This window comes from Zonotrichia albicollis, chromosome 3 (assembly GCF_047830755.1).
Source record: "Zonotrichia albicollis isolate bZonAlb1 chromosome 3, bZonAlb1.hap1, whole genome shotgun sequence".
NCBI lineage: Eukaryota > Metazoa > Chordata > Aves > Passeriformes > Passerellidae > Zonotrichia > Zonotrichia albicollis.
Window position 1 is genome coordinate 47,436,496 of NC_133821.1, and position 16,046 is coordinate 47,452,541.

General features: G+C 37.7%; 1 protein-coding gene across 8 annotated transcripts in view; it reads left to right on the forward strand.

Annotated features, from left to right (window-relative positions):
- Positions 1-16,046, forward strand: part of LTBP1 (latent transforming growth factor beta binding protein 1) — a 188,828-nt gene that overhangs the window by 59,316 nt on the left and 113,466 nt on the right. For 7 of the 8 annotated variants that reach the window (XM_074537316.1, XM_074537319.1, XM_074537315.1 and 4 more), the window contains exon 5: positions 6,205-6,372. In XM_074537316.1, the coding sequence (XP_074393417.1) occupies positions 6,205-6,372 (168 nt within the window). Of the gene's footprint in view, positions 1-5,979; positions 6,373-16,046 lie in introns of those variants that run through there. The other variant, XM_074537322.1, reaches the window with a different exon arrangement.

Below are 16,046 nucleotides of genomic sequence, written 5' to 3' on the forward strand. Positions count from 1 at the left end.
AAGAGCTTAACTATCTTACTTGTGCCATTGATTTTTATACAATGTCATCTTTCCTTTTAGCTGAACAAGCTCGTTTAGTGTAAGGACTAAAGCAGGTGGATTGGTGAAATAACTGGGAGACACCTTTTTTAGGAAATAAGTAATTTCCTTCTGCTTCTTTTGGTGTTTTTTCTATGTTTGTTTTTGTTTTTTGTGTCAGCGTTTAGCTAAGAAAAAAGAGAGGGCGTTGGTCATCTAACAATTTAAAATGCTGAATGTATTAGCTGCTTAAAAGCTAATTTGGTTTGATTTTGGAAGATTCAATTTTAAATGCTCTCCTCGTGCATCATGATTATAATTTGAAAATGTAAAATAGCCTGAAATAATCTATTCTTGTTGTGAAGAGACTGTAATTTTAAAATTAGAGTCTTCAGGTCTGATGACACACTGTGTAGATAAACATATGAAAACATACTGGGATCAGTGCAGACGTAGAATGTCATAAAAAGAGTAATGTATGTCATTACTGGAGGCACTGATGGAATGTCTGTAGTTCTGCTGGTTCTGTTTCCTTAGGAGATTTGTCTCAGGATATTTGTCATAAGTGAAGGCATGTACCTGTGTATTCAGCTGGTAGAAGCTGCTGCTTGTGATTTTTTTTTTTAATTGTGAATCCTTTTGGTTAGATCACCGTGAAGCACAAAACTGTCACACAAATAACATCAGTATTTTTGATACATTAAAAGATTTTATTCTCTTTGCCCTCTTGACCTATATATAGTTATCTATTTAACTGAATACCAGTCCTGCTTTCACTAGTGTTGCCAGCTCATTGTTTTCCTGCAGAACAGGGACGCAGCACAAATCATCTGAGCTCCACTGCGGCTGTTGAACACTGTCAGAATGTTGGAGCTGTGAGAGCAGCCATAAACCCAAGGAAAAGAAGTGTTTATAGAAATTCTTCTAGGAAGAAACAAAGTCTGAGTTGGATTGCACAGCTACTCAGGAGGTTGAGGAGGAATCCTTCCCCTTACACAGTTCTTTCCAGGCATGGCTGTGTATGCCGTTGTGGCCACCTGAACATAAAACCTGCCACCTGCCCTGTCTTAGCTACTTCACCTTTTCTGCTCATGCAAGGGGGAAGAATTTGTCATAATGGCTAGTGGGGGCAGAAAGGGTTCTATTAAGAAATCCTTTTGCTTGCATTTTCCAGTTCTCCTGCAGTTGTTGCTAAATCATAAATTTTTCACAGCAGGGGTTTGCTGTGTTCGTGATATTATATCATAGTGACTTACGGAGATGGAAAAAAAAGCTCTTACGTATCATGCCAACTTTCAACTAAAATCTCAGCATGTCACCCAGACATCATTCTTTTTTTTTTTTTTTTTTTTTTTAATCTGGCTCAAGAGTTTTACAGATTTTGGAAGTTATGGGTACATTCTTCCAATGATGTCTTTTAACAAATGTATCACAGAGCTCTGAAGTGAGCCTGGACTAGGAGGCGCTGTTGGCTGAATCTCATCGTGAGTTTGCTGTCTAGCTGAGGGATGAAGTTTTGTGCACTATTAGTCATCTTGATTGACCTGTCTTTATTAAACCAACAATCTGTCTCTAGTTTGGCCATTTGCTTCATCATTTTTGCTATTTATTTGGTGTTTGCATCTTCTACTTTTGTTTTTTTAATTAGGCTTGTTTGTTTATCTGGTCTCATATTTGTATTTTTTCAGTCTGCTGTTATACTTAGGAGCATAGTGAGGTGTTTCATTTCCACATGTTTAAAATTGGTCTAGAAGAGTTGGATTTACATCTGTCTGTATATATATAGAAAAAAATTATTCCAGGTGTGTTATTGTAGCACTATCTTTTTCTTTTTTCCAAAAAGGGATTTGAGGTAATCTAAGTTGCAGATTTTGTTATGCCTGTGTCACAGTGGCATCCACAGTGGCATCATCAGTGGCATCATCCAGGAGGTTCTGGAGTTTCAAGAAAATACTCTGTATGCTTCCTTAAAAAATACTGTCCTTTAAAAGGAGCTAGTCCAAAGTGAGAAGACGTCAAGGCTGTAGCAGTACCGGTCCCTTCCTAGTGAAATTGTGGAGTTTAGCATTAATACTGCCAAGTCAGCTAACAGATATTGAAGGATAGTTTCTCATTTAGAATTGAATTTTCCTCTTTGGAGAAGAGGAGGGTGGGGGGGGGGGGTGAAATACAGAAGAGGAGATTCATGGAAGTCCAAGAGCCTAAATTTGAAGTTTCTGCTAAAAGTTTCCTTTCAGGAGAAGAGCTTGTGATCTTTTTTTCAAATTGAATCTGCCTAATCTGCTTGCTTAATCTGTATTAAGGTCACTTTTAAGGTCCCTAAGCCTCAGAATCTGTGAGGATAGTACTGTTTACTTCTCTGTAACTGCAGAAAAGAATGGTAGTGACATCTCTGCCTTGAATCACCTCGTCAAATGCTGATCAGTTTTTAAGCTCAGAGGCCGTAATTAGCTTTGTATCTGTCCTAAATGTCTTCAAAAGAATTGAAGTTAAAAGCTGTGGCCTGCTAGGGAGGGAGAACAAGCTATGTGTTTTTACAGTCTTCATAAATCTAAGAAAGATGGAGAAAATCTTCCCATGTCTAAAGAATATGAAGGTGTCTTATTTCTGTCTCTTTGCAACTATCAAAACAGGAATATCTGAGAATTTGTTTTATAGCAGAATAACTAGCAGACAGCTAGATAAACACATCATGTGATGGTTCACCAACCAGCTGACAGGTCAAGCACAAAGGGTTGTAGTAAATGGGGTTACATCAACCTGGTCACTGGTAACTACTGGGTATCTATAGGGCTACATTTTAGGGTCAGTGCTCTCCAATGTAGTTTTGGGTGCCACAGTATAAGAAGCCTATAAAGCAGTTGGGCAGTGTCCTAAGAAGGACCATGAAAACAGGAAGGGCCTTGAGGAGAAGTCATAAGGGGAGCAGCTGAGGTCACTGGGTCTGTTCAGCCTGAAGGAGACCCTAGGTCTGAGGGCAGACCTCTGCAGTTGCAGCTTCCTTGTGAGGGGAGCAGGAGGGGCAGGCACTGATCTCTGCTCTGGGGTGACAGTGACAGGACGCAAGGGAATGGCCTCAAGCTGTGTCAGGAGAAGTTTAGGCTCGATATTAGGAAAAGGTTCTTCACCCAGAGGGTGAGTGGGCACACTGCAACAGCTCCCCAGGGAAATGGTCATGGCAGCAGCTTGACAGGGTTCAAGAAGTGTTTGGACAAAGCTCTCAAGCACACAGTGGGACTTATGGGCTGGTCCTGTGCAGGGCCAGGAACTGGACTCTGTGTAAGTACCTTCTCACTCAGAAGATTCTGTGAAAAACTTTGCTGAATAATCATTTGAGTATTTGTAGGGACTAGAGCTTCCATCATGTGTTTTGAAGACTTCTTTCTGGAAAACTCCATTTAAACATTGTTTTACTCTTTACCTCTCTAGGTATTGATCTGTGTTTTTGAAAGTACAGCTTGACTACTAGTACTCCCAAACTTAGATACTAGTGTTTTCTCATCCAAAAGCATTGAAAAGCAAATATTACAATTTCTGTTGACTCTCACATGAAGGCATCTCTTTTACTAGAATAATTGTGCTATAGGATTTTCTGGTAAAATCTATACTAGGTGATAAAAATTATTTTAAAATTTTTGTTGCTGGGAATACTATGCCCAAGTGTTCTTACTGTAGCTGAGCACTCAACATAGTACAGAATACTGTGAGGAGAATTAAATGATGAGTTAATGTCATCTTTGCTATTTCAAAAACATAGTTATGGGCCTTAGACTGGGTGTGCAGACAATCTATTGCACTTGAAGTTGAGTCACATTCAGAAGAGCTGCTTGGGTTCACGAATAGCACATTTTATTGAATGCAACACATAGGGATATTTTCTCTGGACCGCTGGTGCCAAATGCATTAACTGCAGAGTAGGTGTATTTAGCACTAACAACACTAGTGTCTTCATGAGCTTTGTGTCCCAAGCCAACACTCAGCAGAGCTCAGGGGACAAGACTTACTGAAAGGTGTCACTCTGGGGTGGGGTGAGGACCACAAACCTGTCAGTCTGTCCCTGCACAATTTCATGTTGAATTCTCATTTCCTGGGTAGACAGAAAATGGCAGCACTTCCTATAACTCGCTAACCACAGTTGTGCCAGGTGCTGTGGTGGGACTGTGGTCAAACCTTCCGTTAATGGGGACACGTTGTACAGAATATTTCTCAGTAGGAAGTGCACTTTTCTTCAGGTGGAAGAATCTGACCCTCATGGACTCCACTTTTCTCCCATGCTATAGCAACACAAACCATGTGACCATTCAGTTTCAGTGCTTTGTGTCCATCTCTTATTGAGCTCTGCATTTTCTGCCCTTCCAGCACTGACAAAGCTGAGTTATTTTTTTTCAGCTAAGCCAGAAATCTTGTCTGGGTCCCCCAATACTGGTTTCTACAGTGTAGGCAGGACTGACTTTTCTGACTCAACTATCCCTGTTTTTTTAATTAGATCACATCCTAAAGGAAAAGTATTGCTAAAATGTCTGAAAATATAATACATAAAATGGAGTGTTTTCTAGGGAAATATATATATATAAAACTGTGCAAGTAAAATACAAAGATGGCAATCTTGCTTTTGAAGCTATGCTTTTAAAAACCAAAGTTTCAAATTTCTACCGTCAGCAGTTCATAGATCCCTTATATCTGTTTAAGGTGTATTCATTTTTGTAAGAAATGTGTGGCATCTTAGAATCCAAGACATCTTCTAAATCACAATATTAGCCTTTGCTCGAAGTATTTTATTCTTGTATCTGTCAGGGCTCTTCCTTTTCCAAGCATTGTTTATGGAGAATAAGGTGGGAGCATCTGTAATACAGCTGCTGTTCAAATAGAGCAATGCCTTTACTGTAGACAAAACAATCAGCACAATTGCTTAAATTTATTTGTTTATGAAGAGCCAGAAATAAGGAGGTTTTATATTCTTTCGAAATAGGAAGATTTGTAAGATTTGTCTTAATATTTTCAAAAACGTGTTTGTCTGGAAAGTATTTCATGAACTAGGTTAGGCAGCTATCCAGACACATTTTTATTTCTATGACATCAGGAAGAAGGAGATTCTTCTCTTTCTGTGCATCATATCTTGGCATTCTTAGGTTTGATATGAAAGTACTTATTAATAGTTTCCACAAAGATGCTATGATATGTTTTCAAGAACTTGCTGAATTTATTAGTAGTATGCAGAGGACAAAATGTTTTCTTTTTAGATAATTGCAAATTGAATCTGTTCTTTTCACCATTTTTCCTAATAAGTAGTTTTAATACAGCTTTTTGTCTTCAGCTGTTAGATGTAGGATCAAATACATCTGGTTTTACATATAATTCTGTAACAGGAAATTCTTATAACTAGCTTAATAACAAATTAGTGCTTGTGCAGCCTTTATTACATTCAAGTTTTTTAAAATGACTATAGGGAAGTATATAAAAAAGGAGAATCTAGCCATTTTTTATCTTTGATCTCAGTACTTTAAAGTACTGATACTTCTCACTCTTTTCTCTGAGCTATTCATTACTAAGACAAAGGCTGACAGTAGAGCTCAGTCTATAATATGCAAATTCTTGTGGAAAAACAGTGCCAAAAAACTGTGAAGAAAAAATGGGTCCAGGCGGCTGCGTCACAAGGTTTGACCACTTGGGGCTGGGGTGCCAGGAGATTTGAGACAGATGTTTTCAGACATGCCGCATGCCTAAAACGTTTCCAGGGGTTGAGCTACAAATAGTGACTTAATAAGTGCCGAAACAGGAAAAGTATGTAGGAGTACACAAGAGTTTATTCACCTCGAGGTGCAGAGCCAGCTCTTTACATTACATCTGCCTGTCAGGGTCGGCTATTTAAGCTGTCGTGCCCTTGGTATTGCTCTTTGTCTGCCTGTGAATAAAGTGCAGCATTGTGATTACTAATCCCACTCCAGTGACTTGACTTTAAATGTGGTTTTGGAGCAGATCCCGGAGTTCTGTTTGCTAAGCTTCCTACTCCTGTTTCAGAGACACCACTGGAGATCTATGAGAGAGCACTGCAGACTGCCCTCCTCCTGTAGACCTGTCGCCTTCCCCCCCTGAGCCTTTTTTTTTTTCCCAAAAACTTTTGAAGGAAATCAATGGATACCAAAGTGATCTGTTTATTTTTCTTTTTTTCTCTGCCTCCGCTGACAGTGGGAAATCACACTGGTCGCATCAAGGTGGTCTTTACACCCAGCATCTGTAAAGTGACTTGTACCAAGGGCAACTGTCAGAACAACTGTGAGAAGGGAAATACAACCACCCTGATCAGTGAAAACGGCCATGCTGCTGACACTCTGACAGCCACCAACTTCCGAGTAGGTAAGTACCCTGAAACTCTGTCCTTAGCTGTCCTCTCTTGACTAACGGAGGGAGGAGATGTTTTGTTATTAATACCACTTGTGCATCTGTTGCTCTTTGTTTGGAGGGCTCTGCTGAGTAGGAGCCATTGTATGCTAGACAAGCTTTCTGGTGTCCTTCAGAAATGTTCCCAAAAGTTCCTTTTGTGTCTGAGAAAAAAAGCTCCCACGTTTTTCATCTGAATTTTCAGCTGCAGGGATGCAACATGCTAAGCTGAAGCTTTCGGTAAAATTCCTCCCTCAGAGTTTGTGTTAGTAAATAGGGAAAATGACAGATTACACGTAAGGTGTGTTTCCTCTTTTTTACGTGTTTAATATGTATCAAATGCACATAAAACCTAGTGAGCAGCTAACAGTGACTCTGTCTTCAAAAATTTGTTCAGCAGTTCCTTAAAACTACAGCCCTTCTTAAATATGCAGTAGCTTAAAGCTTTTCTTACTGCTGACAGTAAGTCGGGTTTCATATTTGGCATTTTTAGAAACTGAAATAATGTTAACCCTAATTAAAGTTATTGAAGCCAGTAATTTCTTTGTTAATGTTTATTCTTTCTGCTTGCTCAGTAAGAGTATCAACAGAATGCCAGACTAAACCCTACAACTCTGACTCTGTTGAAACAAATCCTAAAAGCTACCTAGGATAATGATTGGCATATTTTAACTGTATACTAAATAGTATTTGTGTGCAATTATTTACCTTGTAAGTTAAGGTATATCTGTATATCTTAACATACATACCTAAACACTTAACATAAATACCTAAACACTTCAAATTTGTCATTTCACATTATGATACCCTGAGCTGCTCTTGGAAAGTAATTTTGTTGTTACCCTGAAAATATCATAGTGTTGTTTTCTGGAAAAAAAATTGTGAATTTCTAGTCAAAGAATGCCAAATATGAACACTGTAATTTTAGTCTCTGTCTAGAATAAACATAGAGTTCAGGCAGTGCTGGGGCTGGCCAATATTGCCGTTTTTCAAGTGCAGTGTATTTCATACTCTGAGGGTGGGGGGGAAGCCATTTGAAATTATTATTCTTTTCTTCTGGACAGATGATACAAAGAGCAGTTCCCTCTTTTAACACTCCTGCTAGACTGTCAGGCTGTGGGAGAATGCCCTTGAAGTTATAACTCGTTCCTCCATAGTATGCATATCTGTAAAAATGCATGTGTTTTGGACTAATAGTAAAACCAGTGTTTTAAAACAAGAATAGAGCAAATTTTGGGGTTGGTTTGTGGTTGTTTGGATGCACAAAAAAAGAAAAAGTATTTTGCAAAAGGAATAGTAAATCTTATACTTTTAATTTGTGTTTACTGCCAGTGCAGAATTTTACCAAGGTTTTGGCAAGAACCCCAGCTAAATAAGTTTTTTGTTTAATTTTCTGACTAGCGTGAAAGGATAGGGTTATTCTTCCTCCTTTTCATTTGACCTAATTTTTCTATTGAAATTATGAAATGCTGAGAACAGGCAGTCATGTAATTTGTCTGCTATGTAAATCTGTGCTGTAACATGACCTTCTCTCAAATACTTGAAAAGTTGGAGAGTGGAAATTGACCTGTGAAGACGTGTTCCCCACCTTCCTTCCTGGCCCCAGGCCACGCAGCTCTGGTGCTGCTACAATGGGCTGCTAGAAACATCCAACAAAAGCAGCCTATTGTAGTACTCGATGGAAAGATAAGGGAGTCTTCTGTTGAAAAATGTATAAAAGCAAGTTGCTACACATGGATAAGGATTTTTAGCTTGCCTGTTAGCTAGCTTCCCTAATACATTTAAAAGACAAGAAGTGTTTAGTACAGCTCTAGGTATTGGCATTTTCACAGAAGAATAAGAAGGTCTGAACTAGCACTTAGAGGCTCTCCAAATAAAAACAAAAATGCTGCATGAACTTCTTAATAACTAGAGAAGAGGAATCCTATACCTGTAGATTGAATTCTTTCACCAGTCACAGTTTTTAGAAGCTTTTGAGTCAGATTTTAAAATACATACTACTGAAATACTTTTTCATATGTTCTCTAACTAGTGCCTCTCACTAGCTTAGGCTTGTCCTGATATCTCCTGACACATAAAGCAGAAGTAATTTGTGTCTTCCAAGATCATTAACTTTTGTCATATTTTTAGCAGCTGAATTATGTTTAACTTGTTCAAAATCTATTACTTTGCTTTGAAGTCCCTGTTCTAAACTTCTTTACTTACTGTTAATCCAAAATGTGTGAAAATTCTTATTTAGATGACTTGGTATTTAAAAATGCAACCATGAAGCAGAATGTCATGTCAGGAAATACATATTTAAAGCAGTAAAGAGCACTTTTTCAGCTTGCTTTTTAAAAAATATTTCTTCTTCCTAAAACCAGAGAAAATAGTCACATGCTCTCTTTGTAAAAATTTAAAATACATTTCTGTAGCAGGAGCAGCATTCTAGTACACAAGGCTGAGTTAAGGTTCTCAGATGACAGAGTAGTTAGACATCAGTTTACTTTGTTCTTGATAATAAATTATTTCTAATAATGAGCCCGAGTAAAATTTTTTGTTTCTTTTCAACTTTCTGCTGAACTTTGTAAGCATGGCATTTTCAGAGAGAATAAGTTGCAATACCTGTACTACAACTACTCAAGCTTTGTCATGGATTATTTCAGATTCTTAAAATGTGCTCGGTTTGTCAGTTCAGCTGAAGTTTGGTAGCAGAGAGCCCAGGCAAGGAACAAGTCCTGTTTCCTGAAAATTTTATACAATATGGATAAGCCATTAAAAACAAAAACCCACAACAAGGGATGGACTGAGGGGATTGCTGCTTTTCAGGTAGCTGAGATTTTTGGCTGTGGTGAAGAATAGCTCCTAGCACAGCAATTTAAGGTGATGAAAGCTTGGAATTTAAAAGGAATGACCTCTTTGTTTGCCAGGCTGCTTCAGAGAAATGTTGGGGTTTTTTGCAGTTTCATTTTGTGAATGGGATATGTTAGAATTAAACTAACCAACCTCCAGTATTTCATTGGCTTGGAGAATGAAAGCATTTAATCTGAGTGGAAACTTCTGCTGAATAGATGGATCTTATTATTCTGTTGGATTGATCCATGTGCAGTTTGTATGGTATTTCAGTCCTGACATATCTACTGAGGCTTGTAAAGCAGAGTGGATATGTGTGCACAGGCAAGAAGGGAAATAGAGTAGCGCCTGAGTTTTCTGTCTCTCTCAGTGATGAAGTTACTCAGTGAGGTGTCCTGTTTCTACTCAAAATTATTCCACATTCCAATTTTGAAATGACTTCTCTTCCTGTAAGGAGTGGGAGGACAATGAGTAATTTGTAACTGTAAAATGAAGCAATAAGGAATTAGTAAATGCCCAATTTCATATTTTCATGCCTTCCCCCCCCACCCCCCATTGTGTAGATTTATTTAATTATAGGTTTACATCCTATTTTTTCCCAAAGGATCTGTGCTTCATTCATTGAACATGAATGAAGGAATGACAGAACTTAGTAAAGGAAGTAGTCATTTAATACTTAGGTTACTTAGGTTCATATTCACTGTTTGTTTGCAGCCCTGCATGTCATTTGAAGCTATTCATTCAAACCAGTATAAATGAGAAGTCAAAGTTGCATGCTTGCCAGTGAAAGTGCATATCTTTCTGTAAAAATTTTGTGTCTGAGCACTTGGCAGTATCTGTGTTAAATAAGGAGACAGAATCATAGAATTATAGAAGGGTTTGGGTTGGAAGGGACCTTTAAAATCTTAAAGTTCCAACCCCAGCCAAGGGCAGGGACACCTTCCACTAGACCAGGTTGCCCAAAGCTCCATCCAACTTGGCCTTGAACATTTCCAGGGATGGGGCATCCACAGCTTCTCTGGGCTACCTGTCCAGGGCCTCACCACCCTCACAGTAAAAAATTTCTTCCCGTGTCTCATCTAAATCTACCATCTTTCAATTTAAAGCCACTCCCCCTTGCCCTGTCCATGCCCATGTAAAAACGTCCCTCTCCAGCTCTCTTGTGGACCCCTTTAGATGCTGGAAGGTTGCTATGAGGTCACCTTGAAGCCTTCTCCAGGTGAACGTGGTGTCTTAAGTAAAAATGTGTCTGGTCCTTCATATTTAATAAAAATTCTGAAACTTTCAGCATGGATCACAGTGACCTGGATATTCCATACTCTATTACAATAATGCTCAAATTATGTTGCCTCTTGAATTGTGGCACTTTTCCTATTATAATTTTCTATCAAAAAATTTTCCATCTTTATTGTGTTGACTCTGTGTAAATGTTTTTAGATAATGGAGATTGTCCAGAAGTTTCAAATTATGTATACTGAAACTTCCAAGAAGCAGCAGAAGCATTTTGCTCAAATTTTATTTGGTCTTCTGTTGAAAGCAGTGGAAGAAATTTTGACCAATATATTTTAAAACAATAGGTTATTCAAAGAAAATTTAGTAAGAAGACCCACTATGTAATTATTATTTTCTGTCTAGGCTGCAAGATAGCAGAATTTCCTATCTAGGAAAGAATTTTGTAAGCATAATTATTTAGAATTTAAAATTTAAAGCAGTTATTTTACAGAATGTTGACAGAATTCCTGAATTTTGTTCAGACCTATGTGATCATGAATTACTGTTAGTGTTGTAGGAGTTAGCATTGCTTTTTCTTCAAGCACTTCAGGCATTATTGAAGAGTAGTGTTGCTTAAAAATGGCAGTTGCATGCAAGCAAGGCACCCCTTTGGCAAGCCAGCCAACTGCCTTTATCTGTACTTTACACATGGCAGAAAGTCCAAGAGAACTGATTGATCGGTATTTTCTTGCCACCATTTGGTATTAAAATTGTCAATTCTTTGTTCCTTATGACACATATTGCACATGTCCTATTACACTGAAGGGGAACTGTAAGACTGATATTTGAGCAGGATTTTCTAGAATCTTTTTGGGCAAAAGGAATATTTTAAATAGTATTGGAAAGCTAGTTTGATGACATGTAAAGGCATATGAAAGACCAGCATCTTGTGGAAGTGTCGATTTATTGGAATTTACCATCACAGTCTCTTCTGGCAGTTTGTGAGGTACACCCTGTTAAGTTTTTTACCCATCTCATTTTGCTCTTTGGTTTTGCTGGGTTTAGTAGGAGTTGCTAGAAAGGGAACATGTTAGAAGAGACACTTTCTTCTCTGTTTTGAAGTGATGTTTGCTATTTGGTGAGTGATGTCAGCCTGTGTAGGTAACTCATCATGTCTGACCTATGTAACTCTGCCCCAGCAAAACACTGTTCCTGTGGCTTCATCTGAGACATAGCAGATAAACATGTGGAGGATTTAAAATAATTGCAGATGTGTCACGCAGAGATTTTTAAAATTTCTTTTGTTAACATAAGGGAGAAGTGATTTTATTTCAATTTTTAAAAATTCTTTAATTTTCAACTTTATATGTTCCATCAGACAACCTAATTGAAGAGAAGCTTATTTCTGGAATAACTACATAGCTCAAGAAGAGCATATGGTGTAATTCAGGGTTTTTTTGAAGTAAATATTCTCTTTAGTAAATATTCTTCACACAAGAATGAAGTGTTACTTTGAAATATTCTTGAGTTTTGTGCTTGAACTTGCAAATATGAAGAAGTTGTGATGCAAGAACTTTAGTATTCCTTTAGTATTATCAGTTTTGTCCTTTTACTGTCTCTGGTAGCTACCTTGTAGCCTTATTTAGTAAAAGCTTTGTTTCTTCTGTTCTTGCAGTAATTAAAATTTGTGCCTCATCAGGCTTTGTTGGTTTATGCTTTTTTTACTGCCGGATGAAATACTGTTTCCTTTAATATGCACATGAAAACTTCTGAATTCTTGGACAACTTGGCTAAAAGAATAACTTTTATAACTTTATTCAACAGCAGTCAAAGAAGTTGGTTAATCTGCCAGTGCATGTGTCTCAGGAAAAAAAATATGAAAAGGACATTAGGATTTATCCACTGCTTTATCTGGTAATTTGAAGTTCAGTTTGTACAAATGATGACTATGCTGGAAGTGTTCTTGCAGCAAGATTGTAATAGCTGTAGCAAAATGAAGGCCAAGAATTTTTCCTCAGACAGTGAACTGAGTAGCTAAAATAATGACAATGGTGGGATTATTATTATTATAAATTATTCTATGCCTTATGGAAGATAGTAGAAAAAAGGTATTTTCTAGCCTGAAGAGCCACTGCAGAATTATTTGGGAGAATATTGACCACGAATATTGACCAGAATTATGACCACGAATTCAAAATACTTTTTTTCTTCCAGTCTCCCTTTGTTCTACAAATAAATCTGAGCTCACAGCTGAATGAATTAGTTTACTTACAGTCCAAGCAATATAGTATAGGCTTTTCTAATCTGAGGTACTGGTGCACTACAATTCTATCCTATAATATAAGTGTACCATCCTATAGGCTGAGCAAAGCTCAGGGTTTTAATGCATTTTCAATTATAGGCCTCCAGTGCTCAGGTTACTAAGAAAAATTGTATTTTAATGATTTTGTTGGTTTTGATATCCACATCTGTTCAAAAAGAATTATTTCTTTCCCCCATTTATTTATCAGAACTTGTCATCAAGAAATAGTTCTGGTTTCTGCCATAGAACTTACAGCATCTGTGAGGTCTTTCTTCATAATCTTAAAATAATTATTCAAAAATTGACATCTTTACCTCAGATTCCAGTGGAGGCCAGATGCTAATTGATAGAAAAGAGATTGTTCAGTCATATGATTTTAATGAGGTTGAACTCATACAGGTCTGTTAGCAATTTGTTTCTGCTCCCTTGCTCACCTTAAAGACTTCAGACCATCACCATGTTGCAAAAGTCCATCTGCTCTCAGAGTACTCCCCAAACTGTCTATTACAGAGAACACAGTTTTGGATGTGCAGTCATAGGAAAAACCACAAATGGAAATGGTACAAAATCCGCACCTGCAGCCATTCAAAAACATGTGGAGTATGTTTCTCTCAAAGTTAAAGCAAAACAGAACACAAAGTTAAAATGCATAATGTTTTATTTTACTGTATATGGTTTTAATTTATAGAGATTATATTATGTACATCTGACTTGAAGTACTGTAAAAAGAGAACAGAGTGCATTTATTTGAATGATTACGTTGTTGCATATTCATACAGACACACTCCCTAGTACAGCTATAACTGTGTTATTGCTAAACTAAATGTCTTTGCACACACCTCACTGAAGATCAAGTATATGCCAACTTCGGCTTAAAAAAGAAATTGCCTCTAAATGATGCAAGTACAGGAGAAAGAGTCTGAAGATTTTCTCTACTTGTTAAAATAGGCATTTATCATTAATAGGTTTCTTAGCAAAAGAGTTTGTATTTAATGTGTCCTTCTGGGCTTAGCACAGTCAGAAGGAAGCAAGCAGCTCTCACTGCTCTGTTGATCACAGTCTTTCCCCATTCAGCCCTTCTACTGCTTGTTCTGGTTTGTTATTCTGCTCCAGATAATTCTCATCTCTGTGCCTGTGCAGTCTGTGTAGTGTTCATCTATCCATTCCACCTGTAATTCCACCTTAGATTTGAGTATCTCTGTAATTGAGAGTCCTGTTTTGTAGAGGCACTGGGATTCCTGGATTTTTCTTCTGGAACGTGAACTTTATCTTCATTATGTACACACTTGAATTCAGTGAGTTTTCTGTGTATCCATAAAAACCTGCGAAGAGGGTGGACCATGAACTTTCAACCAGGGATATGTGAATGTGAATCAAGCTGAAGTCTATGGGAGATGCAAACTTTTATTTTTTTGCCCAGTAATCTCTTACAAAGTCTTGGGGGATGCTAGTCAATGAAAAGAAAGAAAATTGGATATTTTCTGATTGCACAAGAAGAGGATTGAGTTTTAAGAACCCAAACAAGTATTTCTCATCTATATTTTATTCATCCAAACAATTTGTTGATTTCTTATTTTGGTTGTATTTTCAGTTTAATTTAAAGATGTTAAGATTAAATCAAATTTTTTGATATTACTCAGTTATTTCAAGTTTAAGGGAACTTTTAGAAGCTGTTCATCTCATAATTTAGAAATGAGTTCTTTGAATTCTCCCTTAGAAGGACTGCCTCTGTCCATAGGATGTATATGGCAGTGGTCCCCAAATGACTGTGCATTCCTGTCAGTAAAACATTTTTGAACACTCTCTCCAATATGTATTTATTTTAAAATTATATACACCTACTGTTGTATATATCATCTATTTGTCCATTTTAAACCATAAACAAAATAGGAAGTAAAAATGAATGAGAAAAAGACTAAGTGAACTCTTTTGAGAATTCCTTTTATTTATTAATGGCACAAAACATAGTTCCTTCCTGCATCCCAGTGCATTTTCTGGCACACTGTGTGGGATGAGCACACCCTGCTTTGGAAACTGCTGCCATAGGTAAACAGGGGAGACCAGCTTCATAACATAAGCTGTAATACTACCTTTCTGTAGTGAATGTGTCCATTGTACCTCTCTTATTTATTGTTTGAATGCATTTAAATTCAGACTGTTATGTTAGTTACTATGAATGTAGGTGCTAGAACATCTGTCTAACCAGAGTGACACAGAAAGCCTTTTGTGACAAGGGGGAAAAGGGATTTTTTTCATACTTGTATGCATTTCAGTGCACAGGGTTGGGTACAACATTGTGGTGTGAAGCTTCTCAATGAGGTTGTACACAGCTCAGGGGAATTTTGTGCATGGTTAAGTTGCTTAGAACTGGACATGACCAGCATTGATTGTGTTTTAGGTTTGCACAACTTGTGCAACAATTTATACATCTATTTTGGTTATAAGAACCACCATGGGTGGTGAAGTTGTGGTTTTTTAAAATGAATTTCCAACTGTACATTCTCTGCAGAGTAACCTTTATCCTTCCTATTCACTAGCAGTGACTTTTCTCCTTTCCTCTCTCAGAATTCCAGGATTTGTGTCTCTAGCTTTTCACTGGTCTCCGATGACCTAATTTATGACTCAAACTCTGAACAATATCCATCCCCTTCTCACATTGTGTCACCACCGCAAGGTCAACTCCCTAGAAAACTTTCCAATTTCTTGTGATGTAGCCAGTGCCAGAAAATCATAGACTGTTTTTCATGTTTTTTAACTCTTCCATGAATGCCTGGATTATGACCTGCTATTTGTATGCTAATGAATATCCATTTTAAAGAGTCTGTTCTTATTTTATTCTTGTAGATGTTTTTACACCAAAATGAACACTGTGGTAACGCTACAGTAATCAGAGAACAGTCTCTTGATGTTTGGAAATTTTTGTAATGACTACGGTTTCTGTGGCTTTTCTTTTTCTATTTTAAATCTAATTTTGTTATTGGGGATGTCTTCTTGTATGGTGGGATGCAGTGGATCAGTGTTCATAGACTATTTGGGTCTAAGTTTGGGGGTTCACCCGGCTCACCAAACCATACCAAGCTAGCTCAGTGAAGAGCCTGGTTGTGAGTGGGTGATGAGATGCACCTGTAGGGCAAGTTGGCTTCTGGATGTCCTTACTGGCCTGCTGGGCCAGCCTGTCTTAGCTGGCCAGGAAACCTCAGAGAACAGCACTCCTAACTTGTGTGGCTCAAGAAGGCACAAAAAGTTAAATAAGAATGAATCTCAGCTGTTGTGGTTTAACCCCAGCCAGCAACCAGTAAACCAC